Raw genomic sequence first — 27375 nt, 5'->3', positions numbered from 1 at the left:
CACCGGTCATCTACATATTTTTTAGTGGAAGATAGTGTACGGCAAATGCAACACACCAATTATTATTTTCATTTTTGCGACGGAACATGGGTTTTATTGATGGATACAAGAAAGATCACAAATCAGCGAGCAGCAGCTCCGAAATGCAAGGAGGCACTCAAGCCGCAAGACCGCGCCCTCTACATCTCTTTTAGTTAATTAGGCTAACTCATGCGCTACTCTATTACAACCCTTGTTTACTAGAATTAATTGGTATGTAGCAAGAATCAGCTTTGTTTTTTGAGCGAAAAAAGGAAAGCAAGAATCAGCTAAACAGACGAAACACTTTTTTTTGTCCTCTATAAGGTTTTCATATGAGTATATGACTATTCTTAAACAGTTGACTCGCAAGCGGCAATGCATGAAACTTGTCCGATGCAGTATTATGAGTATGGAACATGCTGTCACAACTTGACTTCAGCTCATTCCGGATAATGTTTGATCCTTCAGACAAACAATCTACCAAAATCGTGCACCTCTAATTTTCCAACAAATGGAATATCCTTGTGCATTAATTTTTTATTTTTTATTTGAGAATTGTGCATTAATTTTCTAGGTGCGCTCGATAGATCCGAAATTCCGAATGGGCTCCGGGCTGACCCTTATTTCGGCCCAATTAACGCCAGCCTTCACTTGACCAGTCAACATGTTCGCTCCGTTCGCTCAAGAAAAAAACAAAAAACATGTTCGCTCCGGGGTCTCGCATGTCAGGGACCGAGCGCTAGCCTGTGTGAAAAGAGTCTCTTTGTCCGTCGATGCTGAGACGCCGCACGAATCTCTTCGTGAAAGCAGCCTCGTCGCTGTCGCCCTTTTCCTCGCCCTTGCCCTCGCCGCCGCCGCCGCCGTCCTCTGCACTCCGCAGCATCCCTTCTCCAACCACCCGAAGGAACCTCTCTTCTCATGGCGGCAGAGGAGGAGGGAGCCGGCGGGAGCACCGTCGCGCGGATCTTCGTGGGCGGGCTGGCGGAGGGTGTGACCGCGGCCGACCTGGGGGGCGTGTTCGGCTCCCTTGGCCGCGTCGCCGGCGTCCAGTTCGTGCGCAGCAGCGGCCGCTGCTTCGCCTACGTCGACTTCCACTGCCCCTCCGACAAGGCCCTCGCCAAGCTCTTCTCCACCGTACGTAGCCCCCATCCATCCAATCCAACCATCTTGCTACCTTTCCTCTACGATAGCAATTAGTACTAGCAGATTGGGGTTTTTCGATCCTATCTGTTAGTTTAACTGGTGACGTAGTGGAGATTTGCAACGGACTAATTTGCCCAAGAAGACTTAGTTTTTGTTTCTGGGGTCACCTATAGTTGTTTTGGTGTCACATTTGCAGTTGCGTTGAGAATGTCTGAGACGATGTTAAATTTTCTGTGTAGTACAATGGGTGTAAATGGAAAGGAGGGAAGCTTAAACTGGAGAAGGCCAAGGAGCACTACCTCGTTCGCCTGAAGCGAGAGTGGGAGCAGGAAGCGGCGGCAGCTCAGGAAATGGCAGTAAAAAACAATGTGGAGAAGCAGGAGGAGAAGCCAAAGCCGGATAAGGATGCTTTGGACAGTAAGGTTAACATCTACTTCCCGAAATTGAGGAAGGTGAGTTGTTTCTTGCATGAATCTTGGTTTGCATGTTTCATATTTTTTGCAAATTGTCGATTATCGAGAACATATGTTGTTTGTGTGACTATACTAGGGTGACATTTGAATTACTACTTTGTACTTTCTGTACTGCGTGTGGTTACCATCGTCATATAGCTGCAACCTCACTGTGAAGCATGGACTGATGGTCTAGTCATGTTCATTTTTTATGGAATTTGGGCCAAATTAAGCGGGTGTAATTTGTAAGATCTGGTATTGAATAAGCACAGCAAATTAAATACGAAACTTTACGTGGCTAACCTCTTGTTGAATCGTGTTTGTAACAAATACAATGCAGTATGTAGATAAAAAAAACAGGTATTTTCATGGAAGTGCATTCTTCTAACCTAGGACCTGTTTTTTACAGCTGAAGGCTTTGCCTTTTAAAGGCTGTGGAAAGCACAAATACAGTTTCAGAAACATCGAAGTCCCTTCTTACCCAATTCATTTCTGTGACTGTGAGGAGCACTGTGGACCTCCCGAGAAAGCTAATGATGAATACGCTGCTGTTCTTAATCGTGTTGCATATGAGAAGGAGCGCACCATAATGAATTCTGTGATGAGCAAGCTCTTAGAGAAGGACAATGAGCATTTTGATTCGTTGGAAATTCAGAAACATGATGTTGATGTTAACACCACGGACACGGAACCTTCTGATTCTGAGAATGACTTGCCAATTGATGAAACTGAAGAGACTCCTGAAGAAGCTTTGGATGACCTGCAAATGGAAGAAGCAGAAGACCCTTCTGAGGAAGAATTGGATGATGACCTTGTGATCAACATTGTTCCGCGCAAGGCTAAGAACTCAGCTGTCGAGTTAAATAGTGGAAAACAGGTTGTGAGTAAGGTATATTTTGCAATTCTTCTGTGATCAATTTTTTGTTATGAACATGTTTTTTTGGAATTAATTATGTGCAATAACATTCTGTGAATTAGTTTCAGGATGAGCAGTTCAGAAAACGTCAGCAGCTTGAAGAGACTTTCCAACAGAAGAAGAGACAGAAATCTGAGGATTTATCTGAACCTAGAAATAAGAAACAGTCTACTTCACTGATTTCAGGTAGGACTACAGAGAAGAAGTCTTTGCCTGCTATATCAGGAGCCAACCAAAATGAACAAAAAACTCCTCTTTTTTCTGGAAAAGGAACACATGGGGATAGAGATACAAGTTCTTCTCGTCTTCAAGGTGTTGAGGCTCTAACAGGTTCTTCTACCAATAATGAAGGTTCACAAAATGTGATTGCTTCTGAACCTAAAAAAGGTTCCATATGGACCCAAAAATCTGCCTGGAGAGATCTCGTTGGGGGCATGGGAGGTGCATCTTTCAGTCTATCACAAGTACTGCCAAACACCAATCCAGCTCCACCAGAACCTCAAAATGTTACCGAGAGCTCTGTTTCGCACACCGAATCCAGGAGGGAAGTGAAATTGGGTGTGAAATCTTTGAAATCACTGGGAGCTACAACTGAGCACTCGCTTGAGCAGAAGTTGCTGAGTTCCATGGGAATGCCATCTACTGGAACTAAAGTTGGGTCAGCTGTCCATGACACTGGAGAGCACGATGAGAAGAACAAAGTAGAAGAAGTACACGAGGAGAACAACAAGGCAGAACAAGTTCGCGTGGTTCCAAAGATTACCATCAGCGAAGTCTGCCCGTTCATGAGAAACCGGGAGTCAGAGCAGCAATGGTCAAAGGCTAAAAAGGTTCTAACCGGATTCATCAAGAAGGGCGACGAGAAGACCGGACACAACAACGCCAGGAAAGGAAAACCACCATCAAGGAGGAGATAGCCATCCTGTCTTGCCAAGCTACGATGTACTACCTTCAAGGCCTCAGAAAACGAAGGCCGCTCTTCGATCCGAACCTCAATTCTTGCAAATTTTGTTTTAGAATCACACTTATGTTTGAAGCCTATGGACGAAATATCAAACCATGGCTCCTTGTAACATTGTTCCGAGAACTTCAGCAATTGACTGTATCCTAGAGAGCCCTCTAAAACTGAGCACCTTTTTTATCAGCTTTTTTTCTCTTCTAATAATCTTGCAATGCTTTTAATTGTTGTTCTCCTATTCTAACTCTTTGCTTATTTCTATATATCAAATGAACCCTTTCCCTTAACATCGAGGGCTCTTTTGCAAAACCTGCTATTTGCCAGTTTGCCACACGTCAATACATACGTTCTCTCTCTATACTCTAGTACAGTACTGTCTCTATACTCTCTACATACTCTCTGACTCTTCCAAACCACGACCTAAACAAAACCAGAAAGGAGGTGGATTTGCATTGCAGGAGACGAGGTGCCGCACCCGTCTCTAACCTAACCATGCATGCATCTCGTTCTTCTCCTCCTCAATTCCCCGTGGATGATGAGCGATGACTTAATTAGGATCAGGTTTAGGAGATATGCATATTTCCAGAGATCAAGGGTACTTCTTCTTTTTCTTTCCTTCGGTTCTTGATTCTGCCTTGTCCACCTGTTCCTTTCCTTATGTTCATCGCGATTTCGTTTCTGAATTCGGCTTTCGTCTCTGGATCAGGGCGATGACGTCGACGGCGGCGGCGGCGGGCTCCGACGCCCGGCGGCTCTTGCCCGGCCGCCAGAACTCCCATCAGGTTCGTCCAATTCCTCATCTGTATCTGTTTCTGTCCTTGTTCTATCAGAACCTCCATTCCACCCAAATCGTTTTGTTATTGGGATTGTTGCTAGCACCGTCTCATGCCTGGGGAGTAATTGAGAGAGATTGCTGTATTAATCGACAAATAAGCACCAATCAATGTGCGCAATAATTAATCAATTAAATTGCTGTCTATATATTCACCGGATGATATTGGTTCACAGATGGATAGGATTAACGGGAAGAGCCAGAAGTCGGCCACTCAAGTGAGTGATCATAATCGTTGTCCATGACGTCTAAGGCATTCATTCCCCAGTTGCATTGTACTCCTACTTTTTTTTAAATCTTTTTTACTAGTTTGGTTTCTCCATACTTATTCACTGGATCTGTTCTTGCTGATCGATTTTCCTATAGAACAGGTCCCTCCATTCGCTGGTGGAGCAGAGGATTTCGAGGAGGCCGAGACGCTTATCGCCCCGGAAGCAATGTCTCAAAGACTCGGCCTTGAAAGAAACGCAGGCTTTGTGAGTTTGGGTTTCTTTCATAGCGTGAAGATTGTGCTGCTCAAGTCGAAGCTCAACGTATTGATACCGTGTGGTTTTTTGGCGATTCTTGTCAACTATCTGACCGGAAATCATGTAACTGAACTAAATTTCATCGACAACTCGTCCATTGGTTGTATTTCATTCATGTCTGTTTCTTGTCTTATTGTTGCATTATTACTGTTTGTTTCTTTTGAAGGGTTGGGTATTCCCTCTGACCCTGTTGGGCATTATTCCCTTGGCAGAGCGATTGGGTTTTGCCACAGAGTAATTGATACAATTTTCCTCTCTCATTTGGTGATTCATGTCGATCTTATTTAACAAACATATTTGACACTTTGTTTCTTACTGCAGGCAGTTGGCGTTCTTCACTGGCCCAACAGGTCTCACTCAGTTGCTTTTCTTTCAAGAATTCTGATCTGAGTTTCATTTACATGACTATATGGGTGCAGCAGCATTGTTGTTGGTTTGACAAAAATTTCATGTGCAGTTGGGGGCCTTCTGAGTGCTACATTTGGCAACGCAACCGAGTTGATTATATCGATCCATGCCCTAAGGATTGGAAAGTTACGAGTTGTTCAGCAATCTCTTCTAGGCTCCATCTTATCAAACTTGCTTCTGGTTCTTGGTTGCGCATTCTTCAGTGGCGGGGTCACTTGCGGCAAAAGGGAGCAGAACTTCCGCAAGGTGACAGTTCTTGTTTTGTAATCAGATTTGCATGATACAGATAAGAGCGTTCGTTATGTGTTCGTTGCAGTCAGATGCAGTAGTGAGCTCCGGGCTGCTTTTGATGGCGGTATTAGGGTTGCTGCCTCCTACAGTACTGCATTACACTCATTCAGAAGTCCACTCTGGCAAGTCTGGACTAGCCTTGTCAAGGTTCAGCAGCTGCATCATGCTTGTTGCTTATGCCTGTTACATTTACTTTGAACTGTCAAGCAGTCGCCATCGCGAGGAATCTAATGAAGTAAGTATCGTGGATTACCCATACTAAAATGCAGAGTTTGTATAAATTGTTTTTTTACTGAACTTGCTATTTTTCTATTTGTTTGCAAATGTCTGAGTTACATATCTTCATTTGAACCAGGGAAGAGTTGATAATGTTGTGAATGACAATGATGGTGAAGCTCCTGAGATTTCCAAATGGGAAGCCATTGCCTGGCTTGCAATTTTGACTACTTGGATCTCAGTACTCTCTGACTACTTAGTTGACGCAATCGATGTAAGTGCTCTTGTTGGTCCATAGATGATTAGATGCAGATTCTTCAGTTACTTATGTTGCTGGTGACCATTAAAAGACTGTGCACAAGATTATTATTTCTCTTTCAGCAACAGTAATTTGAATTAACTTTGCAAATTGACCAGGGGGCTTCCAAGGCTTGGAACATACCAGTTGCATTCATCAGTGTTATTTTGCTTCCAATTGTGGGGAATGCTGCAGAGCATACTAGTGCTGTCATGTTTGCAATGAAAGACAAATTAGTAAGATCATCTTAAAACTGCTAACAGTCCTTTTTAACATTCACACCGATTATGTAAGCTTATCATGTTTTTCTTGTAGGACCTTTCCCTCGGAGTTGCAATCGGGTCATCAACACAGATGTCCATGTTTGGGGTAAGTTGGTCGAACTGTTTGCGCGTTACTGAAGTTCATCTGAATTAGTCAGATTGCGCTATGCTGCATCAGCTATTGTTTGCCTGACAGATAGCTCTGCATTTCATTTTGTAGATACCATTTTGTGTAGTGATAGGATGGATGATGGGTCAGCCAATGGACTTGAACTTCCATCTCTTCGAGACCGCAAGCCTCTTAATGACGGTATTGGTTGTCGCATTTTTGCTGCAGGTACTAAAATCATAGACACTCAGCAGTCTACCAAACCTCTCTACTTCCTTTTGAAAGATTTTTACTCTCCTGTTTTTCTTGAAATTTCCAGGATGGGACTTCAAATTGCTTAAAAGGGTTGATGCTGTTTCTTTGCTATCTGATAGTGGCTGCCAGTTTCTATGTACATTCTGATCAGGATCCTGATGGCAAGTTCTTCACTTCTCAATTTTCTTTGGTGGTCTTTTTCTTTCTTTTCACGTAACTTTTATTAAAGCCACCAGGCTCCATTACATATGTTTTTTGTGTTCGTGCTGCATGAATTTTCGGTAATTATAAATTGACCTAACAAACAAGGCTGCTCTTCATTAAAACCATTTCTTTCTATCAATGCATTGAGGCGCAAGCCTTGCATTTTCTCGAAAAAACTCTAACTAACAAAGTGAAAAAAACAACAACAATAATGTGGTGGTTTGTTATAATTCATTAACAGGAAAGAGTCTTTTGCCTGCAGGTAATCAGCCTCCTGAAAACTAGGAGTATCTGGACGATCCCATGATTGTAAAGAACATTTCTACCATGTGGCAACATTGGCAGTCAGGAAAGGAACTACTTGTGTATCTAATACTGAATTATCAGTGTTTCTGACAGTTAGAGGACTTTCGAAAGCCGCACACCCATTTTTGTAGATACGCGGAATCCCAGTGAAAGAATTTAAGTTGTCTGGGCAGAAGGTTCATTGATATAACGACAGCAGAGAATAGCAGAAAGTAGAAACAACCTTATAATGTCGGTATGAATTTCTGTAATTATGATAATCTTATTTGCAGTTAGTACAATGCGATCTTGGGACTGGGTTCCATTGTCAAAAACAAAACGGAACATTGGACTCTTTTTTAATGCATTATAGGCAGTACTCTCTTGTGTTTCTTGTACTCCCTCCGTCTCATATTACGTGACTCAAATTTTCCTAAATATAGATGTATCTATGGATAAAAAGCGTTTAGATACATGTGATAAAAATTCACTTGATATGGGACAGAGGGAGTAAAAAAAAGCAACATTCAGGGAACTAACGGATCGTACAATCTTCTTATTGCTTCCATTTTTCCATCTGAAACAAGATACAAGTGGAAGTAGTAAAATTCCGAAAGCAGCATGAGGACATTTTTGTTTAAAAAAAACATATACACCATGAATCTTAGTAATGGCTCCTCTACGAGATCAAGTTGGAGCTTTGCAGTTATGTTATCCATCCGCGAGTTTGTGATCCAGCATTTTATGTTAACGTGTCAATCTTCGTACTTTTGTCCTTAATTTGGCGTGTATTTCTATTCAGGCGATTCTCCTTTCATAGAACTTCTCGTCTAGGCGCATTACAAGTTACGACTCTGTGAATCATCTACTCCATCCGATCCATAATAAATGTCGGGGATTTGTACTAACGTTAATACAAATCCGCACTAACTCCCCATCACCTATTATGAAATGGAGGAGTACTAGTGTAGTAGACATCCATGTACGAGAGCAAAAGGTGAAAAAAATATGAAATGTGTGCAAACCACGTAATGTTATATTGAATTTTATTTCATTTCAACCAAATGAAATAAAAGGATGGATGTCAAACGAGCTGTAAAGGGATTTCGTTTCGTTCATTGTGTCTGTCTTTTTTTAGCGAAACATTGTGTCTGTTTGAGGGAGACGGGATTTTGTTAGGAACATCGTTGTTTTTCTTTTACGTACCCACAGTGCGGCCCAATTCAGCTAGATGGGCCGGGCCACGGTGGTGACGCAAAACGGATGTCAGTAAGGTCTCCAGTGCTGAATTCTAACTACAATAAAAAAAACTGCTGGTCCGGCCGGCGGCCAACCGCCACGAACTGCCGGCGCCGGCGCCGGCGATGAGCTCTTCCTTCCGGCGGTTCGTGCACCTGGTGCGTAGGGACAAACGTCCCCACCACGGGTTCTGGCTGCGCAACATCGACACGTCGCGCTTCTTCTTCGACGACGACCCTCCGGCGCCGCCCCACGCGCTCCCGGCCTCGCCGACCGCCCTGCCACCGGTCGCCATGAGCTTCTGCCCTCCCTACCTCCCGGGATCCCGCAGGGATATGGACTTCATGCTCCTCGGCGGTTCGCCATATTCACCGGCGTCGAGGTGGAGCGATGCGGCGGCGAAGACGAGCTCCGCATGGTGATGCACAGGTCAGAGGTGTACATTCTCCCGGTCAGCATTGCCTTTTGGGTGCTCTGATCTGATCTGATTAAAAATCTCATCTCTTGAGGCCTTCTGGCATTATGCTAGTTTAGTTACAAAATACAGCTTGTTATTTCTTCCTGGATTGAAGAAATTGAGACATTTCTTCTGAATTCAAAGAAATTGTGCCATTACTTCTGAACTGAAGTTAGAAATCAGGATCATTGGCTACACCATTTTTCAACTGAAAATTAATCAGTTAGACAGTTACATTGCCATAAGGCACATCAGAAGAAAACAAGCCAAGCTAGTATAGTATATACACAAGGGCAAGCACCAAGATCCTACTTCTACAAGGCAAGAAAAAACAATTAAAGCATATATACAACGAGATTGTTCATCATGGCTCGCCTTCTAGATCAACCTGGAGCTCTGCTCTTCAGTTGTCCGTTTGCTGGTTGTGCTCGATGTCGATGTCCGGAAATTTACGCTTCGGTGATGGAGCTGAAGGGGTTTCTGCTCTCATCTCTGTTTTCTCCTTCGGTTTCGATCCCGACGATTCTCCTTCCATTGAACTTTTCATTGAGGACGGGCACTTCCTGACCTTCTGTTGCTCAAGTATTAGCTGCAAATATCTTGCGTGCTCCTCTATGCGCAGCTGTAGTTCTCTTTGTACCTGATGGCCAACAGAACAATGTTAACAGTGCTGGTAAACTGCAAGAATTTGTCTGAAATATAACAAGTTTTTTCATTGATAGTAACTAATTTTTACCGAACAATTGAAAAGCCATAGATTAATCAAGACTGCTGAAACAATCTTGCAACTACAAGTTGTAGTAGGATGCATATAAACATACAATTTCAAAAATGCAAGTGCCTGATGCTTACCTCTAATTGCTCATGAAGCTGTTTCTGAACCTCAATTTGCATGCGCAGAGCCTCGGCCATTTGCAAACTCCTAAAAAAAAGGTGAAAATCAATGTGAAGTTTGATGACCTCAGTTTGTGCACGCGCTCATGCCAATTCAAACAGGGATATAGGAAGTTCTGGAGTGGGAGATACTCACTTCTTTTTTGCTGGATCTATTCCATCAGCTGTTGACTGTGCCTTTTTATCTTCCGAAGAGGGTTTCTTCTCTAAATTGAGCATGCAAGTAATCCAGATAACTTCATAAGAATGATAAGATTACAACAGAAACTTCCACCATACCAGAGATTCAGACATTCATTTCCAACTACATTAAAATGTAAATATTTTTGTCTCCAGCTTACTCCCTCCGTCCAACAATATGGGGCGTATTAGCTTTCTTTTGACCAATGCTTTGACCACAAATTACTCTATTAATATATAATTATATGACATAGATTCATATCCATTATGTTTCTACTCAAGGATATTTGCTTATGATTATGATTTTGATCACATTAGTCACACATTCATGAAGTAATTTGTGGTCAAAGGCTTGATCAACCAAATCCTAATATGCCTCATATTGTTGGACGGAGGTAGTAATAGTTTTACCTTCTTTTTTCTCCGGAATATATTTTGCAAGTCGATATTTCTGCATTTTACGATAACAAGTGATGAACATCATAACAGAATGATGTGCGTGTGCGAGGAAAAAAACACAATGCAATGAGATATATTTTGACCCATTTACCTGCAAATGACTCTTTACATGATAGATGGTCAAGCCTTCTACCTTCATGAGCTTCAGGACACCCTTGGGGGTTGCTTCTAAAAGATACAGAAATCCAACAAAACTTTTAAATGCTGATTTTATTGTCAACAAATCCCCTGAAATTGAACTAGAGTGATCAGCCTACTTTCTGGCCCTCCAAGCTTTTTCAGAGCCTCCACAAAACGCTCATGGAGCTCTAGTGTCCACCTCATTCTTGTTTTGTTACATCCTGCAGCTCCAGATGAAGATGATGAGCTCAACTGAACTTTAACCGGAGAACCGGCATCGCGTCCATCCTCCTGGTCAGAGGAAGACGATAAGGGAAGAGCCAAGGGTTGCTGTGGTCTGCCATAGATGTCCTAATCAAGGAGAAATTTGATGAACAATGACTAGTTAAAATCTGAACCTAGGCATGATAAAGGCACGTGCAAACTTATGCGATGAATTCAGGGATCAACCAAGCACAGTTACTCACGTCTAGCCGAGGGATCTCCTCATTGTCGGTGATGGCGATTCCAAGCTGTTCAGACAAGAATTGAAACTCCATCTGCTCATTGAAATCCATGCAATTGCTAATTCCTTCATGGAAGCCACTGCCCGAAGCGTCTCCGGATAGGTTAAGGAAGTCCTTGAGATCATCTGAATGTTCAGCATCACCATGACCACTATTGCTGGGATCAGCAGCAAGCAGCAAAGAAGAGTTGGGTGACTGCCCAGCTGAAGAGTGCTGCTGCTCAAGTTTACGAGGATGAGGCAGGAAAGGCAAAGCACCGGTTTCCCGGCATTTGGAGTTTGTAGACAACGATGAGTACAAACTTGTGCAGAACGTGGAAGAACTCGATAAAATTGGGTCCGATAAGTCAGTTTGCGAGACATGAGAAAATGATCTTCCGGGATTGAAGTCAGTAGTGCTGCATTTCTGAAGCTCAAATGGGAGTATCTTTGTCATGCTCGATGAACGGATCAGTTCTGTCTTAATGGTTGAGAATTGCGTAGTGCATGATGACCGAGCATCGCTTGTTGAAGCACAGTCATCAGATATGACACTGAACATTCGATGAACTGGAGGCTGTTTAGCACTGCAGGTGTGAGCATCATTGAGATTCCATTGAGATTCCATTGAGTGCAGGTGCTGCACTGGAGGCTGTTTCACAGCAATTACACTCTGTGTGCTCATTGAGATGGAAAGCTTTGCTCCAATTCAAGCCTGACAGAAAATATCCAGTCAAGCACGATAAGAGTTCCAAGTCCCATCAATTGTTCTATTCCAATATGGGCACAAAAAGTCCAATCTTGGCGTATGCTAAATATAGTACGTACTACATAATGGACAAAAGAATATGCCTAAATGATTTAGACCCTACAGCAATAGCCACTCATTTTTCAGATGTAATGATATTTTGCTTCGTAAATGATTGCTATGGTTCATTCATGTCTGAAACTTCTGTTCACAAGACAAACTCACGTATGGGTAGACAAAACAAGGACAAAGAAAAATTACGAGACTCCCTAATGCAAATCTCTGGATGTGTTCTGATATTATTTTTTTACATAAATTCCAATTCCATCATCGACAAATCTCCTTTTGCTATGGAAGAGTTCTCGAAAGTAGGAACTCGATGATAATTTGCACCCATAAGCAGGAAAGAAAAAAGAAGAGCAGAAATCAAAAGAGCAAGACTGAAACAAGACATAACAATTAACAGAAGAATGCCAAACCAACAAGAAGCACATAAAAAGGCAGTATTAGTTGGTTGGAATTAACAAGAACACAACTAGCTAGGAGTGCAATTCCTCAAGAACTAGGCAGCTGGACCAAGAAATCCATCCATGGAAATGCAGATAAGAAGCTCCGATTCTCACCTGATAGCCCAGAATATAACTGGGAAGAGGAAGAGATCAATGGCCAATCCTCCTCCCAAGCACCCTTTGTCCTCTCTCTCTTCTTCTCCTGTCCAGAAGCTAGCCCTCTTCTCTCTCTCTGTTTCTCTCTGTTTCTCTCTCTCTCTCTCTGGCTATAAACTACCGAGTCCTACCTTTCCAGTGAACCATCTTAATTGGATGCATGATTGTCTTGGCTGCTCCCTCACTACTCTCTTGGAGTTAACAATATGCAGCTGCTTTCTCTTGCCTTTGCTGTCATGTTCTTTACTACCTCTGTTTTGGCTAAGGTTCGCTATCTGTCACCATATTTTAATCATGCAGATTTCGGCAAACATATGACCAGTATTGATTTTTCTGTTTTTCTTTAGGAAAAATAAGCCGTGGCAGATTTTTAGGTCTATTTGGAAACAAAAAATAAAATAGACTAGAAAGGTTTTGTTAGCTTAATTGAAGTTTTAGAGAAAGCAAGTTTTGGTGACTTTCTGCTTTATAAAATCCTGGAGTACCATGTCGTCCGGAGCCAAAAACTTGTTGACCTGACATGCCATCATTGATTAGCTCAGGAAATTAAGGTGGAAGCAAACAGAGCCGTCGCTTCTGTGTGTGACCAACTTGCCGTTGACAATGCAAATATGAGCAATGTGAGTTAAGCCATAAGCATAAGCTATCTAGGATTATTGAACTGGTCTAGCCTAGGACTTCCGTAGCTACCCTCTTGTGGTCGAATATATATATATTGCTCTCTCCGTTCCATAATTCTTGTTGAAATATTATATGTATCTAGACGCATATTAAGAATAGATACATCCATTTTTTAGCAAATTTGAGACAAGAATTATGAAACGGGGGAGTACATTTGTTCCAAAATATAAGACACCTTTACCAAGAATTTGTTCATCGACATGTGAATTATGTGATACAAATCGTAAACCACGAGTGAGAACTTTTGAATATGAATGCAATACATCAATTTTATATCACAAAAAATTACTCTCTCCGTTTCATAATTTTTGTCGGAATCTTACATGTATCTAGACACTTTTTAGAAATAGATACATCCATTTTTGGGCAAATTTGAGACAAAAATTATGTAATGGAGAGAGTATATTGTAATGAAGTAATTTATATTTTATATCACGAAATACGCCTTATAATTTAAAACGGAAAGAGTATTTAGATACGGAGTAGATTGCAACATAATCTAACATGTCATAATAGACGATGAATAATTACCCAAGATTAGTGCATAACCGTGAGTGTCGAGATTTACTACTCCACTAGGCACGGAGGATAAGACAAGACAAGTAGGAACTTCTTGCTTGCCTGTCCAAATTCGCCACTTATACTACCTAGCTAGATGTCCAGTTATTACTAACACAAGAATATAGGCAGGTGTCGTGTTCTAGCACCCTCTCATGAGACTTGTGTGCCATGGAATTCCTGGCCAATCACCGTCAAGGCAGAAGAGTACAAGAACGACCTTGCATGTGACTGATGAAACAACCGAACCAACCTTTTTGTTTCTTTCCTACACATAAATAGTGTCCACATACAAATATTGCCATTTCTCCACGATTTAAGTGCAAATTCATCTTGAGATTTCGTGATCATCTGGTCGAGTTGAGTTCATAATACTTGGTCACGCGGTCTCGGTCAACCAAGGATGTATAATCTTACACGGGACTGGTGAAACAAGAAATATGACCTTGAGTCTTGACAGCATGTGCTTAATTCATAAGATGGTCTCAGCTACAAGAATGACAGCAAACACTGAGAAGACATCGCCGGCTCTTGCAGATATTCTCTACCTATCTTTCAGCTCTTCTTCGAAGGCGCGCAGCTTCTCCCGGATAGGCGAGAGGAAGGACTTCACATCCTTGCCGATCCGCATCTTGTCGTCCGATGCGAGGCTGTCAGTGAACTTTACTTCTACCTGAAATCATGAGGAAAGAAATATGTGACACTAGTACCAACCAGTCTTAGCAATAGTGGTCCAAATGTTATATAGAAATACTAGTAGCTATACCTCTAGGTCATCAAGCTCACCGAAGGAAAACTCGGGGATATCTATGTGGCCTGTGACCTTCTTGTTTTCTTCTTTAATTAACCATTCACCTGATTAGCATGACCATGACTGAGTGAGTTGGTGGAACTGTTGTAATACAATGTCTGAAAGGAAGTGGAACTAAATCAAAATCGCCAAGTTTGACATGATAGTATTTACTACCTTTAAATCTCAAGCTCAGTTCATAATTATACCCTACTCTCTTCTTGTTACGAACTGTTACTAGAAATGCCTGTCAAAGAACCAAAGATACATTTAAGATATTAAACTAACACAAAACATGATAACTCAGCAAATTATTAAGTTATCATATGATAGTTGTGACTTGTGAATTTTTGGAACATTATGCTTACATCGCCTGAGCATTTGGATACTTCATCAATGGATGCCTTCCCTGTGGGGAATTCCAATGCTTCTAAAGAACCCAGCAAATCCTGCAGTGCAGATCAAGGTTAGCCGATAACCATAACAGCTCGTTTGGCACCCATCATTTGGCATAGAATTGTAGAATTCATTTTGAATTCCAAAAAACAACTGTTTGGTTGGCACGGAATTAGCCATGGGAATTCAATCTCAAATTCCATGGAATCATACTATAACTAGCCTCAATTCCTGTCTAAAAGCCATCATTTCTTTAGAATTGTCTGTCACTCTTCAATTCCATGTGGTAGACAAACATGATTTTTCAACCCGGAATTCAAATTCAACCAAATGAAATCCTACAAAAAATTGGATTTCATTTCATTTTGATCAAATGAAATGAATTCTTAGTTGCCAAACGAGCTGTAACAAAAATTTGAACGAATTAAAAAAAAATGCATCAATGTACCGTTCTATGCAAGCATTTGCCTAATAATTTACTACTGAACTACCATACCTTTATCCTACTACTAGCCCATGAATTGAGGTTCTTTTCCTCCCAGGTCCCAGCCTGTAATTTGCAGACAGAGAAAATAATTACAAAGAAAGCCAAGATAAAAAGAACTAAAGCCGCATGGTTTATCACAGATAAAAAGAACTAAAGCCAAGATAAAAACATAATTACAACTACAAGACAAAAATCATTATTACAAAGAAATCCAAGATAAAAAGAACTAAAGCCGCATGGTTTATCACAGATGAAGAAAGCTACATAAGATCTTTGACACTACATACATCTTGGTAGTTTGGTCGATTCATAGAGATCGGAACAGTCTCACGATCAAGGATAGCAGCATGACTTGGCCTGGGTGGTCAAAGGAAAAGCCAAGCGATGGTGTAGTGCTGATATCTCATAAACCATATATGTTATTGTTTTATGGTACGTGTTTTCACGGGCAAATTCAGGTGAACTAATATCTGTCAGCTTTGTGGGGATTCTGAGTCGGTCAACCACTTGAATTTTTTTCCATTTGTCACACTTGTGTGGTGATGGATCCAAGAAGTCTTAGCTTGGCCACGTGCGCCGGTGAGTATGGATGATTTTTTGTTGATCAGTCTACAACCTTGGGGGTTGAAGATAAATCATACTATTTGGATGGTATTTGTGGCTATAGCTATAACTGCCGCCTAGGCAATTTGTACTACATGTGATGAGCTTGTTTCCCAAGCTTGTGTTCGCTCCTTACCAATGCATATTCTTTACAGAATACTTTCCTGGCCTACGCAGTTGCATGCTCTGGTTCTGGCAAAGCAACAGGAGGACATGGAGAAAGTGCTGCTAAACTCCAACACGTGATCCATGCCGTAGATCAGGCTACGAGTGCTTAGTCTTCTTCTATTCCAGTCGGTGCTCTAGATGGCTGGCTGTAGTTTTTTTTGGTGATGTAACATTCTGTGGTCCGTTGCTCTCCCTGTGATAACACCTATGAATTCGAAGCTACGAGTCTGTTTCTGCATTTCTTCCTGCCATCCTATGTTTGTTTGGCATCTCTAGTGACGTAAAATAAATGCCAAACAATAAAAAATCCTCTATCTGACTTTGTAGAAAAAGCACTAGGGCCGTTCAAGTGGTCTTAAGTAACTGCGGTTTCACCGTATGTGCATTTGTCCATCGATCTAGCATTAATACACCTAGCAAATCTTACCTGTTACCTCTCAGTTCCAACTTCCAAGTAAAGTTCTGGTTATGTTACGCCTACTGTTCACCCCTGTGGGGCAGTAAGCCAGATTGCTTTGCAAGTATTAAGTACATCAAAACTTGAAAAAAATCTTGGATAAAATGTACCTTGATACTCACTCATCCTAGATAAAATGTACATTGAAACAGCAACGTGTATTTGTTTCACTGTTTTTTCGAAGGGGTATTTGTTTCATTGTATACCCCTCAAGTTAACAAATTCATGGCACACGGAGTGGATGCACCCTGCAATGATCCACTAGAATAAAATAAAGGCCTGAAATCCACTAGAATAAAGGCTGATACAGCGATACAGTGGCTCTACCAACGCAATAGATACTGCGCAAACCAAGTACTCCCTAGGCCGGAATTACTTGTCGTTGATTTAGTACAACTTTGTACTAAATCTGAGACAAGTAATTCCGGCCAGAGGGAGTAAGAGTAATTACGCATCAAATCGTCGTGTCGTGTGTTGATCAAGAGCAAGCACCCTTAGGACTCATGCTACAGACCAGGCCGTTCAATCAACAGGATGACCAGGGAACTTCCATCCACCAGGCCCCTACTGATCCAGAAGCACCCATTTCCCGAGTCAAAATTTCTCGCCACGATGGAATTGGATGCATATAAGTTCATTCCCAACAAAACAGGGGTTTCCTGGCACACGTACGGGACGGGAAGTTCCGATGTGTGCGTGGAGACTAGGGAGACGACGATGGCCTGACCTGGTTCCAGACGGAGCCGAGTTTCGGCGCCGCGCCGTCGTTGCCGTTGCCGTTGGCGGTGGTGTCGAGTTTGCGGGGGACGGGGAGCGGCGCGGCGTCGCCGGTGGCCTCCCGCACCCAGTACCTGTACGACGACTTCTCCGCCGTCGCCGTCGGCGCCGCCGTATCCTCCATCGTTGGGTGGATCGACGGCGCAGGGGAGGGGGCGGAGATCCGGAGACTCTTCTGGGAGGATCGAGAGGGAAGAGGAGGAGAGGGGATGCCGGGATTCGTGCGCGTAGCGGGTCGTATGGGGCACTCCAATTTTGACTCTTTTATTTGTCCCCGTAAAGTGGGCGCACGTGCTTGCTTCTTCTGTATGCATCCGGAAGCTTCCAGATTTTTCCTTTTTCTTTTGCTCTACCACGACCATGGACGCCGGCCGGATGCAAATGCAATGTTTTTGCATTCCAATTAAAAACCAGCAGTATAACGTATTTTTTTCGTTCCAATTTATCATAAAGTTAACTTGGAAGACGCACATATTTCTTTTTGCCGTAATTTCAACAAATTTATGTGCAAGCACGGCGAAAGAAACACACTCTGTAATGGCTGCTTAGCTTCAAAGGATACTCATTAGTTCTGATAGAAGAGGTGGCAACTCGAAAAAAAAGAAAGAATCAGTAAGCTAATTTGTCTGAATTACTAGGAATTCGACACAAACTATCAGCCGAAAATAAACTTCAGGCGCCGGTGAATTCCCAGTAAGCCAAATGCTTTGCGCCCATTTTCGACAAGTTAAGTACAAAACATAGATCTGAGTCCACGAATCTGTTCACAGGATCTTCTCATGCTCCTCAAGAAACGCAAAGCCAAAATTGATGATGAGCTCCACTCCCAAGTCCTACTCCACTCTAGCACGCACAAGGATTGACCAGAGGACGTTAATATGGTGTTACAAAACCGGCCCCTTGCATGTTGACAGCCCTGCAGACACAAGTTCCAAAAAACCTGTTTCCTGATCATCAGTATACAAACTTCAGCTGGTCGGATGCACTGGAAAATCTAGCATATAAATGGGCCCTTTCTCTTCTGCCTCAAAAACCAAAAAATAAGATCCCGATTTGTCAACTTATTATAGACCAACCCAATAGGACCGCCCGTTGCTGTTATGGATAGGGGATGGGGACGGCGCCATCATAGCCCACTCATACCACACCTGCAGCACCAGGGAAGAAATTAAACTCCAATGACAGGATTCATACATCTCGGAATCGACGGCATTGGAAATCACGCAACCTTGGTGGCACCACAGCATCGCCAAAAGTGCACTTCTATGGGTGACTCCGATGGTATGTAGATGGGCTTCCTCAACGGGAAGAAGATTGGGAACCTGGCAATGTTCATAAGATGTCAAGAATACGATTGATGGCAGGATTTTGGTAATGTTTTTGCCAGCTTGTAAAAACAAGTTGCCAGTTACCAGCTAAACATGTTTGGTGTACATGTGTTCGGCTCAATTCCAAGATGGACATCTTTATATAGCACAGCATCAAAATATCCAGCAAATCCTGCCAAAATGATGGGGACATGTAGACTAAGAGTGATGCAAATAGCTTTTGTGGATAGGAAACACAATAACAACCATAGCTGCATACCGTGTACAAGGCATGATCCCGTATCTTGTGGTAGCTTAAACTGTAACTTGGTGTACCTTTGGTTCGTAGCCTTTGGGAAATTTGGATGTGTGAAAGAAAAAACCTACAAATGTAAGGTTATCATCAGATGTTGTGATGAGAATAGCTCATGGAAGAAGGCAAGGTATCACAAAATGTGATAGAATCACATAATCAATGAAGCAACATTGAGAAGAATGTGTGGTCTCTCACCGGTTGTGGAGGTGCAAGTCTTGCTACTCGGTGTAGCTTGACAACATATGCAGTTTCAAAATGTGCAATATCTTTGTGTGCTTTGATCTGAAAAACCAAGTCACTTCAAGCTCCATTGAAACTTTCAGTTAAAAATGTCAATGGAATGGCATATAACACTTACATCATTGTGTAGTTTTGATGCAGTTACTGGTTGGATAAAACTTGTGTATCTGCAATGGCACACACGAAAAAAATCAAATAATATGAAACAAGATACTGAGGATCTACAGAATGCAGAAAAGTTGGGTATATGATATTTCAGTCAGATACTTAGGATCTACGGAATTCAAGGAAGTTGCATATATAATATAAAAAGGGAAAAGACCAGTACGAGTAAGGAATAGAAATCCCATCTGGCTTCAAGAATCTCTGGGCACCATCTAGACACTCCGGAGATAATTCGTTATCACCAAAGGACCCAAGTAACTCACTGACCTGTTTCATAATTACATGTGAGACATTATTGTTACTGAAAGGTGATGATTTGAAATGACACTTTATAACAAAGTATAAGCATACCAAAATATCAGCCTTTTCAGGGGCATCCCAGCATCGCATGTCACTAGAAATTATAGTAACCATGCTTTCCCACCCTTCCAATTTGATCAAACTCTGCATCAGTCCCCCAAAACACATCAGTCTGTTTACGGAGGAAGACAAAATAGACTACCAACGGAATGATAAGAAAAAAAAATGATTGCACCACTGATCATTGAACTGACAGGCTCCAATCCCTGTTTAATGGAATGGTTTGAAAACTGAGAACGGAACGTCCATTAAACAACTCACATGAAGGGTAATAACAGCATTAGGATTTTTCTCCACAGCATATACTTTTAACTTGCGACCAGTTTCTTCTGCAGCCTGCATTTTATATGAAAGCAAATTCAGCTTCCTGGACAATATGAACAGAAGAAATTTTACGACCCCAGACATGTTATTTAATAACTAGCAAAATCATCAAGGTTTGTGGTAAGTTCAAAAGCATCGGGAGAAAAGGCACTCACCTGCAATGATGCTCTTACTAGAGGCCCTCGGCCTGCTCCAACAACCATCAACACCTTTATGGAATAGAGAATAAAATTAATCATAAGTCTGAATAACTAAACACTAAATTAAAGATTTAAAGATGAATGGTGCAGTAAATAGGCTAAGTACTGTAGTTTCATGCTGTAGCAAATGAGAAGGCGCAAAGGAGCTGTTAAAATGACTTCCAAGGTTCATAGTCTAGGGATGTTATAAATGCAACACAGGTTCTGGCATAACGTTGGATGGCATTGACTGTAGAGGAGACAAAGCAGAAACAAAATATGAAAGCATGCTTTGTGCCATTGCCAACTCAACAAAAACAAGATTTGGCTCTACAAATCCCTGTTTAAAGTGATTTATTATCAGCATGTGTCTTAAAATTATTGCACCATCATGCATCTTACTCTGAGTATGGACTGTGATTATTTTATATAGGAAAAAAGACAAAGTTCAAGGCCCAATCTTACCGTCCTAGTTGTGGAGACTTCATCATCTGAAACCTTATCAACCAAAGCCTTAGCAATTGCTCTTTGATACTGTTCATATGATGTAAAACAAGGAAGTGTAAATAAGATCAATATTGGTGCAAGAGAGATAATAGACTAAACAGCAAGTAAAAATGGAATTCCCAACTCCTAGTTGATAAACCTCAACAGGGTTTGTAGTCATAGTAATTAGTAAACCGAGTACATGGCTAGTGCCCATACTTTCTGGATACACTAACTTGAAGAAGAACCATGATACAGTCCAGAGTTTGAAAGAAAGAAATGAAAGCAGAGGATCAAATTCAATTCAAATGCTAGCTTTGTTCTCACACTATATTTCACATAAGTGAAAGCAATGTTGCTTCTTCAAAACTTATAGTATTTAAGTAAAGACAGATTCCAAATATATAACAAAAACCTGTGCATATTTCACAGTATCTTTCTCGAAAGTCTCGTAAGTCTGAGCTTCCAAATTATCCATGAGAGGCTGCCAAAAGAAAAAAGAAAAAACCAATGAGGAAGTGGATGTTACATTGTAATGGAAGAACAAGAGAAGAGCCATATGTCCCATAACTTTGCAAGGAAGAATAACTTCAGATGGTCAGAAATCAAGAATAAGCAACAAAAAAAATTACTTGGAGAGGAGATTGCAAGAAATCTCTATAGTTGATCTGGAATAAGGAAAATAACATAAGATCAAGAAAGATGTCAGTAAAAAGTTAAATCATGGGTCATGGAAGAGAGATAATCTGCTAGAGTGGTTACCTCAAAGCGTTCCTGTTCAGGAAGTGGATCCATCCTCTGATAGAGGTAGGCAATATAGTCAAGGTACGGACTCAACGTATGGCGAATGGGGGTATCTAAGTAACAAATTCAGGCAGTTAGTTCAGAGGGCAAGAAAATTGTAAATCGAGACATTTCTGATTTCACATATTAATAAGGAGCATTTGAGTTTGATCTCTCAAATATATTCACAAAATTAATTTTATAGAGTACAGAAGTTATTTTAAACTTGATGCAAGAAAAACAATGTTATGCATTATCATGTGTAGTAAAGACCACCCAAATTAACAAATCTCAAAGCATGCAGGATTTACCTGCGGTGTGGTTTTCAGCACCTGAGAGCACTCCTTCAGCTACTTGGGAAACATTGTGATTTGATCTCCCAGAGATGATTGCCTAAACACAAAATCAAAATTCAGGCAGAACGCCACACCATACACATCAATTACTTCAGAAGCTTAGAACCATAATGCAAAAGGAGACATGTTGTGTCATTAAATTCAAAACGCTACGCTGTTATGGGGGAAACAATGCTTGATATAGGGAAGCATAATAAAGAACTCACCTGAACTGAATGGTTAAAAAATCCAGTAAGCAGAGTCTGATGACGCTTGGACAAGCAAGGGTAACCTCTTGCATTTGTTAGAAAAGCCTGCGAATGAAAAATCAATTAGTGAACTAAACATGCAGGGATATTGTAATACCCTAAGAGAGAGATGATTACTTATCAACATGAATTGTTAAAGTTGTATGATTACATCCGTTTGAAGAATTGCAGCTCTTACAGGCTCCCCAAACCATCGCCCTAGGGAGTTCATTGATGGCAGTGAGCTCCTGATAAGTGAATAGCCAACTTTTGTAAGGAATGGGAAAACTTTGACACTATAGATGATATAAAGTGAAATCTTCACTGGAATAAAAGATTTGATGTAATAATGAAAGACCACCACTTACAAGATATCAAGAGCTACATACAGTTGACTGCTATGCTCACATAATAGTCTGAATGAATTCCACCATTCCCATGAGTCTACTATGTCACTCTGCAAGAAAATGCATAGCGAGAGAGTTATGTGGCATGTGTGTATACCAATCCTTAATGGCCTGCAGCACAACGTCCTGGAGGACGGACGTGTAGCTCGCCTAGCCAGCCGGCTAGGCCTGAATAGGTGCTAAGCGCCACCCAGTGCCCCCCAAGTGTCTAGCACCTATATCCATTTAGAACACTACAACAGCCTAAAATTCCAGACCAGTCTGGATGGACCAAAAGTTAACTATGAGCTTATCATTGTTTACCTGGTCACGGTCTTCATCCATAGGTTCAGACTTCTCCAGAGGTATCCTAAGCCACAACTTGAGAAAGAGAAACAAAGGTTAAAAAAGTTAGTTCAATACCAAATATAAAAATACATGATATACACAAAACTGAAAGATGAAGTTGGAGATGGATGACGATACCTGCATATTCGTCAAACCTTGCAAAATATTATTCACTACTCTAGCATAATTGGCACAGGACGATCTCCTGGGAGGAGGAAGAACGCATGCCTGCAACGCAATGCAGCACAGTTCACATCTCTTGTAGCATACAGATTACATTCAATAATAGTATGAAGCTGGCCAGGCTACAAAGTAATTTCAACTAAGGAATCCAGAGATTTCGACTGGATTGAAATTATCCATGTTTCCAATTCACACAGACAAGCTTCATTGGCACAATTAGACGACTCTTAGGTTGTTCCAGTTACCCAATTAGTGTTCAGGTTATGTATTGCGCTTCAATACTAAATTATGTGAGGTAACATCTGTAGGTCAGAATTAGACGCGGGCATAGATTATGAGCAATGCGATGCGAAATGTACCTGCAAGGAGAGATGGGACGCCCAGGCGATCTCCTGCTTGAGCGTGAGCTCCGAGTCCAGCCGGAGCTGCTCGTCCTCGGAGTCCAAATCAATCCACTCGCTGATCTTCCCGACGATGTGGCTGCTCCACTGGGACGGGCTGAGGACGAGGTCCGACGCCGCCACCGGCAGGACGGTGCCTGGCGTGGGCCGGTAGTCAGGGTCAACCTGCAGGGCGCGGGCGAGTAAGCCTTTGTGTCTCTCAGAAGGGAGGAAGCGAGAAGGGGGCAGTACGGCGGAGGCAGTAATGGAGTACTCACGAGAGGGGCGAGGAGGAAGTCGAAGGCGGAGGAGAGGGAGTGGGTGAGGACGGCGGGGAGCCCGTCGCCGGCGGGGAAGTCGAGCACCTCCACCCCGCAGTAGCGGGAGTCGCTCTTGTCCCCGGCGCGCTGCCCCAGAGGCATCTCCGATTGCTGTGGCCGCCGCCGCCGGAGGAGGAGAGGAGGGAGGGTTTGGGTCCGGGTAGGGTTTAGGGTTTTGGTCGGCGGAGAAGAGGAACGCGCTGGCCGCTACCTCTGGCTACGCTCTTGTTTTGTTTCGGGAGGTTTTCCACTCGTTTTGGACGGCCTGTCTGACGAGTGGGACCCAACACCCGGTACACCCTACACAGCCATGGCCAGTTTGACTGGCATTTACCATTGCCTGAATTATGATGATTCTGGAGTAGTATTTTTAAACATTTTGTATTTATAATTTGAGAAAAAATTATATTTGCCATTTAAATTTTGTCCATATGTCCAAATGCCATTCGGAATTCCCTTGTTCTAAATTTGCCACTCAAATTTTGCTCGTTCCGAATTTACCACCTAATCAGAATAGAAGGAGCTGTTGTTTACATTTCATCGCGCCTTTGTTCGACTTTATTTGATCCTAAAAAAAAGCTTAGTTGGTGGCGGTGGTCCGTCATCTTTTAACAACATCAATACTTTTTTTGTTATACTAGACTTATAATTAGCGGTAGATTAGGTGATTGAGTCGAACACGTGTAGCCGGACATAATTTATAAAGACACTACGGGATAGCCAAAATAGACTGCAAAAGCTGTTAGGCTAGAGACAAGATCATGGGGAGTGGGATCCAACGCACGGGGCCAGACTGGCCGCGGTGTGGCGGTCTGATGCAAGCGCCAAATGGCCTAAGCGGGATTTGTCGCTGACTGTGCTGTGCGATTTAGTACACGGGGAGGAGCGTTCGTTAAGCATGCCTTTGGAAGAGTAGGCGAGATTGTCAAACCTCGTTAAAAAAACTCGTTGTTGTGATTGCTAATTGTTCTCGTACACCTCCGACGATAACAGCAAACGAGGCTAAAATGGCAATAACCATGGGAGATCCTCTCATGGATTGCGAATAAACCAACATTAATACACACATGAAACAAGAAGAGGCAAGATATGATTCTCAAAATTTTGGAGCCAACGCGTTAATATAGGGATAAGGAAATAGTATAAAAGAGCAATCAAATAATTTTTAACAAAAGGAGAAAGCATTCGATAATTGATCCTACGAGATTTGCTCAGTCCCTCCTATATACACCGTAACCCCCCTATATAAACAACATAGTACCGCTCGCATAACACGTCATCCAGAAGTGAGAAACACACCAAACACTAGAAGAAAAATAACATCTCGACCAATGGCAGCAGCAAGGAACAACACTCGCTTCTCGTTCTGGTTGTTGGTAGCTCTTCTGGCCATGTCTACTGTTTTCTTGTCCTGCAACGCATATCCTCCCGGTAAGATCGTACTACCTCTGTTCCTAAATTGTTATCGAAATATTACATGTATCTAAACGACTTTTAAGAATAGATACATCCATATTTAAGCAAATTTTAGTCAAAAATTTAGGATCAGAGAGATATATATCTTCCTATATATCTGTTCCATTCTCCTTCTTAGGACATGTACAATGGTTGATAAGACGGTCTTATCTTGGATGTGACACGTTAATTAGAAAAGACAACAAAACATGTTGTACAATGGGTTATCTCTTAGTGTTATATCTTAAAATTAATGCTTAGATGAATAAAATTAACTAAATAAATGTTAAGAAAAAGCAAAATCTAGTACAATGGAAAATTTGCCTTATCATTCTTATGAAGAGATCATCTCTTAATTAAGAAAAGGCTTGTGCCTTTTCTTCATTTCTCTCTCTTCAACGTCAGATTTTATCCTATGTGGCATCGTTAAGAGAAGGCTGACATCACCCTACTGTACACGCCCTAATATACTAGCTCATTTGGCATGGAACATATAGATGGTATTTTTTGTCTCTTGTGTGCTTAAATCTTGTGCGTCCACAGGGGAATTTTGCTCACCGATGGGCGAGTGCATGAAACCGGTGAAGCCCAAGCAGCAGCAATACTGCAAGGATTACTGCAAGGGCCAAGGATACAACCCAAACATAAGCTACTGCACGCATGACCCAGAACCAGAGTGTTGTTGCTTTAAGAATTAAGGCATGAAAGGATGGGTCCAATGCTTTTGAGCGATCAATACATGATGGTTACAATTATCATTCATCATTCATGTAATCACGAATCATGATGGCTATCTGTACAAGGACAAAGATTAAATTTTCTTAGATGTGTCTGTAGAATAAATAAAAGAGTAATGATGGAAATTATCCATGTGTTCCGTGAAAATTATTCATTTGTCGTGAGAAAACATATGTCTTATTTATATTTTTTTAATCAAAACAATTAAACTACTTCCTCCGACCGGTATTACTTGTCTCAAATTTGTTCAAATACGGATGTATTTAGGTGAAAAAAGTGTCTGGATACATGTAATATTTCGATAAATAATTTCGGTCGAGGGAGTATTATCAAAAAAATGCATTGATGCATATCAGGAGCTAAAATCGACTGTGCTCGCTTGTTGTTTTAGAGTAACTTTTTTTACAGAATCTTTTAACAGTAACTGTGCTCGCTTGCTAGGCCCGGGCAGGGAGTGCGGCCTGTTCAGTCAAAAAGGACCCCAAATTGGAAGGGCCCCCAATCTTTCAACAGCAGCGCCAGGCCCAGCCCATTAGGCAATAGGACATTCCTCCGAGCGCCGGACGGCCCAACTCCCGAGCGGCCTGGTCCTCCCGAGGCCCTCGCCTAGGTAGGTGACTCCGCGCACCGATTTCTTTCTCAATCGATGGGAGATGGGAGTGAAATTTCTCTCATTTCCGAATGGTCTATGGGGCATAAGCTATAATCCTCACTTTTTCCTAGCGTCTAAACACCACCTATTAGTAAATCAAGAAAGACTTTATCATCGTCCGCGTGCATCAATTATTCCAGCTTTCCGAAGATAGACTGAATGCTGAATGAAAGAGAAGACTTATCTCCCGCCGTTGCTCGAGCCCGAGCTGCCGCTGTAGTGCAATGGGTCTTTCAAGGATCGAATTGGGCGTGATCTGGCTCATCTCTCGGTCTCTCCCGTGACAAGCAACGAACTCAACGTCTTGGCCGAAGTGCGTTAGTGGCGTATCTTCTGCACTTGCACTTCTTTTCCTCTTCCCTTCACTTTTCTTTTGCTACGTATCCGCGGTGACAGTGTGCAGGCGCAATGGGTTTATAAATTATAGGGTTTTATGAGCCAGAGCTAGACCACAGGGCCGAGCGCCCGAGCCGGATCGGCCAATTAGATGATCCCAAATTTGCAAATTCCCAATCGCCGACGACGACCAGGTGAGTGTTGTGTCCTGCTTAAATTGTCTGTCTCACTACTACAAAATTCTCCTTCCGTGGATCCTCGCCAGTGGCGGTTATAATGGGCCCAAAACATCACCGCCACTGGAGGCCGTTCGGAGCATCCACGAACAGTACCAGTGGCGGTGCCACCGCCACTGGTGCGCGACCAACAGTGGCGGTGATTCCCGTTTCAAAATAATCACCGTCACTGGTGACTCCGGAGACCGGTGAAACTTGCAAAAATCATAACTAATTCAAAAAAATCGAAACAATGTGATTCTTTTTGCTTAAGTATT

The 27375-nt window shown here is 42.1% G+C and overlaps 5 protein-coding genes across 10 annotated transcripts; 2 read left to right on the top strand and 3 right to left on the bottom strand.

Annotated features, from left to right (window-relative positions):
* Positions 1–802: 802 nt before the first annotated feature.
* On the top strand, positions 803–3714 carry LOC100845300. Of its 2 annotated transcripts, none has more exons than XM_003570865.4 (4): positions 803–1155; positions 1404–1616; positions 2026–2505; positions 2601–3714. In XM_003570865.4, exons 1-4 carry the CDS (start codon positions 940–942, stop codon positions 3447–3449), a joined length of 1758 nt encoding a protein of 585 aa, XP_003570913.1. In that variant the 5' UTR covers positions 803–939; the 3' UTR covers positions 3450–3714. The 2 variants fall into 2 exon arrangements, with proteins under 2 accessions (XP_003570913.1, XP_010233797.1); XM_010235495.3 differs by having other exon boundaries at positions 804–1155; positions 2595–3714.
* A 151-nt stretch (positions 3715–3865) lies between these two features.
* On the top strand, positions 3866–7572 carry LOC100844991 (putative vacuolar cation/proton exchanger 4). 2 transcript variants are annotated; one of them, XM_003570864.3, is made up of 14 exons: positions 3866–4085; positions 4197–4272; positions 4499–4540; positions 4694–4912; positions 5016–5083; positions 5171–5199; positions 5307–5503; positions 5574–5783; positions 5904–6038; positions 6182–6298; positions 6378–6431; positions 6546–6662; positions 6754–6850; positions 7156–7572. In XM_003570864.3, exons 1-14 carry the CDS (start codon positions 4063–4065, stop codon positions 7176–7178), a joined length of 1407 nt encoding a protein of 468 aa, XP_003570912.2. In that variant the 5' UTR covers positions 3866–4062; the 3' UTR covers positions 7179–7572. The 2 variants fall into 2 exon arrangements, with proteins under 2 accessions (XP_003570912.2, XP_014755765.1); XM_014900279.2 differs by lacking the exon at positions 3866–4085 and having other exon boundaries at positions 4689–4912.
* Positions 7573–9029: 1457 nt separating this feature from the next.
* On the bottom strand, positions 9030–12680 carry LOC100844682 (protein PHOSPHATE STARVATION RESPONSE 3). Of its 2 annotated transcripts, none has more exons than XM_024462290.1 (8): positions 12383–12680; positions 10995–11726; positions 10665–10818; positions 10499–10575; positions 10360–10399; positions 9905–9974; positions 9727–9796; positions 9030–9514 (listed from the first exon to the last, which is right to left on the bottom strand). In XM_024462290.1, the coding sequence occupies exons 2-8, from the start codon at positions 11694–11696 to the stop codon at positions 9278–9280; spliced, it is 1350 nt and encodes a 449-aa protein (XP_024318058.1). In that variant the 5' UTR covers positions 11697–11726; positions 12383–12680; the 3' UTR covers positions 9030–9277. The 2 variants fall into 2 exon arrangements, with proteins under 2 accessions (XP_024318058.1, XP_003570911.1); XM_003570863.4 differs by having other exon boundaries at positions 10665–10878; positions 12383–12677.
* A 1218-nt stretch (positions 12681–13898) lies between these two features.
* On the bottom strand, positions 13899–17597 carry LOC100835748 (uncharacterized protein C1711.08). The gene is made up of 6 exons (XM_003574415.4): positions 17292–17597; positions 15346–15399; positions 14822–14902; positions 14631–14700; positions 14430–14518; positions 13899–14336 (listed from the first exon to the last, which is right to left on the bottom strand). Exons 1-6 carry the CDS (start codon positions 17463–17465, stop codon positions 14208–14210), a joined length of 597 nt encoding a protein of 198 aa, XP_003574463.1. The 5' UTR covers positions 17466–17597; the 3' UTR covers positions 13899–14207.
* Positions 17598–17859: 262 nt separating this feature from the next.
* LOC100833717 (protein arginine N-methyltransferase 5) lies at positions 17860–23937 on the bottom strand. 3 transcript variants are annotated; one of them, XM_024461280.1, is made up of 22 exons: positions 23660–23936; positions 23361–23567; positions 22957–23046; positions 22795–22851; positions 22453–22541; positions 22257–22332; positions 22064–22150; positions 21834–21894; positions 21481–21575; positions 21351–21386; positions 21134–21202; positions 20698–20766; positions 20209–20262; positions 19991–20065; positions 19721–19813; positions 19533–19636; positions 19323–19371; positions 19160–19246; positions 18929–19031; positions 18754–18841; positions 18570–18663; positions 17860–18489 (listed from the first exon to the last, which is right to left on the bottom strand). In XM_024461280.1, exons 1-22 carry the CDS (start codon positions 23801–23803, stop codon positions 18406–18408), a joined length of 1911 nt encoding a protein of 636 aa, XP_024317048.1. In that variant the 5' UTR covers positions 23804–23936; the 3' UTR covers positions 17860–18405. The 3 variants fall into 3 exon arrangements, 2 of the variants coding, with proteins under 2 accessions (XP_024317048.1, XP_010233796.1); XM_010235494.2 differs by having other exon boundaries at positions 21813–21894; positions 23660–23934; XR_002964927.1 differs by lacking the exon at positions 17860–18489 and having other exon boundaries at positions 18609–18663; positions 18929–19030; positions 19158–19246; positions 21813–21894; positions 23660–23937.
* Positions 23938–27375: the final 3438 nt, after the last annotated feature.

Source organism: Brachypodium distachyon, chromosome 3, assembly GCF_000005505.3.
Source record: "Brachypodium distachyon strain Bd21 chromosome 3, Brachypodium_distachyon_v3.0, whole genome shotgun sequence".
Lineage (NCBI taxonomy): Eukaryota > Viridiplantae > Streptophyta > Magnoliopsida > Poales > Poaceae > Brachypodium > Brachypodium distachyon.
This window is presented reverse-complemented; position numbering and strand designations above follow the sequence as displayed.

What these genes read in the sequence shown, in the direction of transcription:
- LOC100845300 (XM_010235495.3), top strand. Translation starts at nt 940, where the DNA reads ATGGCGGCAGAGGAGGAGGGAGCCGGCGGGAGCACCGTCGCGCGGATC. An exon ending in ACTTCCCGAAATTGAGGAAG is followed by an intron (nt 1,617 to 2,025) that starts GTGAGTTGTTTC and finishes TGTTTTTTACAG; the next exon opens with CTGAAGGCTTTGCCTTTTAA. An exon ending in GAAAACAGGTTGTGAGTAAG is followed by an intron (nt 2,506 to 2,594) that starts GTATATTTTGCA and finishes TCTGTGAATTAG; the next exon opens with TTTCAGGATGAGCAGTTCAG.
- LOC100844991 (XM_003570864.3), top strand. Translation starts at nt 4,063, where the DNA reads ATGCATATTTCCAGAGATCAAGG. An exon ending in CACAGATGTCCATGTTTGGG is followed by an intron (nt 6,432 to 6,545) that starts GTAAGTTGGTCG and finishes TTCATTTTGTAG; the next exon opens with ATACCATTTTGTGTAGTGAT. An exon ending in TTCTGATCAGGATCCTGATG is followed by an intron (nt 6,851 to 7,155) that starts GCAAGTTCTTCA and finishes TTTTGCCTGCAG; the next exon opens with GTAATCAGCCTCCTGAAAAC.
- LOC100844682 (XM_003570863.4), bottom strand. Translation starts at nt 11,696, where the DNA reads ATGAGCACACAGAGTGTAATTGCTGTGAAACAGCCTCCAGTGCAGCAC. An exon ending in ATGTAAAGAGTCATTTGCAG is followed by an intron (nt 10,400 to 10,498) that starts GTAAATGGGTCA and finishes CGTAAAATGCAG; the next exon opens with AAATATCGACTTGCAAAATA. An exon ending in TATTCCGGAGAAAAAAGAAG is followed by an intron (nt 9,975 to 10,359) that starts GTAAAACTATTA and finishes TGCTCAATTTAG; the next exon opens with AGAAGAAACCCTCTTCGGAA.
- LOC100835748 (XM_003574415.4), bottom strand. Translation starts at nt 17,465, where the DNA reads ATGGAGGATACGGCGGCGCCGACGGCGACGGCGGAGAAGTCGTCGTAC. An exon ending in TCGGCTCCGTCTGGAACCAG is followed by an intron (nt 15,400 to 17,291) that starts GTCAGGCCATCG and finishes TGCAAATTACAG; the next exon opens with GCTGGGACCTGGGAGGAAAA. An exon ending in TATCCAAATGCTCAGGCGAT is followed by an intron (nt 14,701 to 14,821) that starts GTAAGCATAATG and finishes GTTCTTTGACAG; the next exon opens with GCATTTCTAGTAACAGTTCG.
- LOC100833717 (XM_010235494.2), bottom strand. Translation starts at nt 23,803, where the DNA reads ATGCCTCTGGGGCAGCGCGCCGGGGACAAGAGCGACTCCCGCTACTGC. An exon ending in AAGGTTTGACGAATATGCAG is followed by an intron (nt 22,852 to 22,956) that starts GTATCGTCATCC and finishes CTCTTTCTCAAG; the next exon opens with TTGTGGCTTAGGATACCTCT. An exon ending in TCTTGCAATCTCCTCTCCAA is followed by an intron (nt 21,203 to 21,350) that starts GTAATTTTTTTT and finishes TTCTTTTGGCAG; the next exon opens with CCTCTCATGGATAATTTGGA.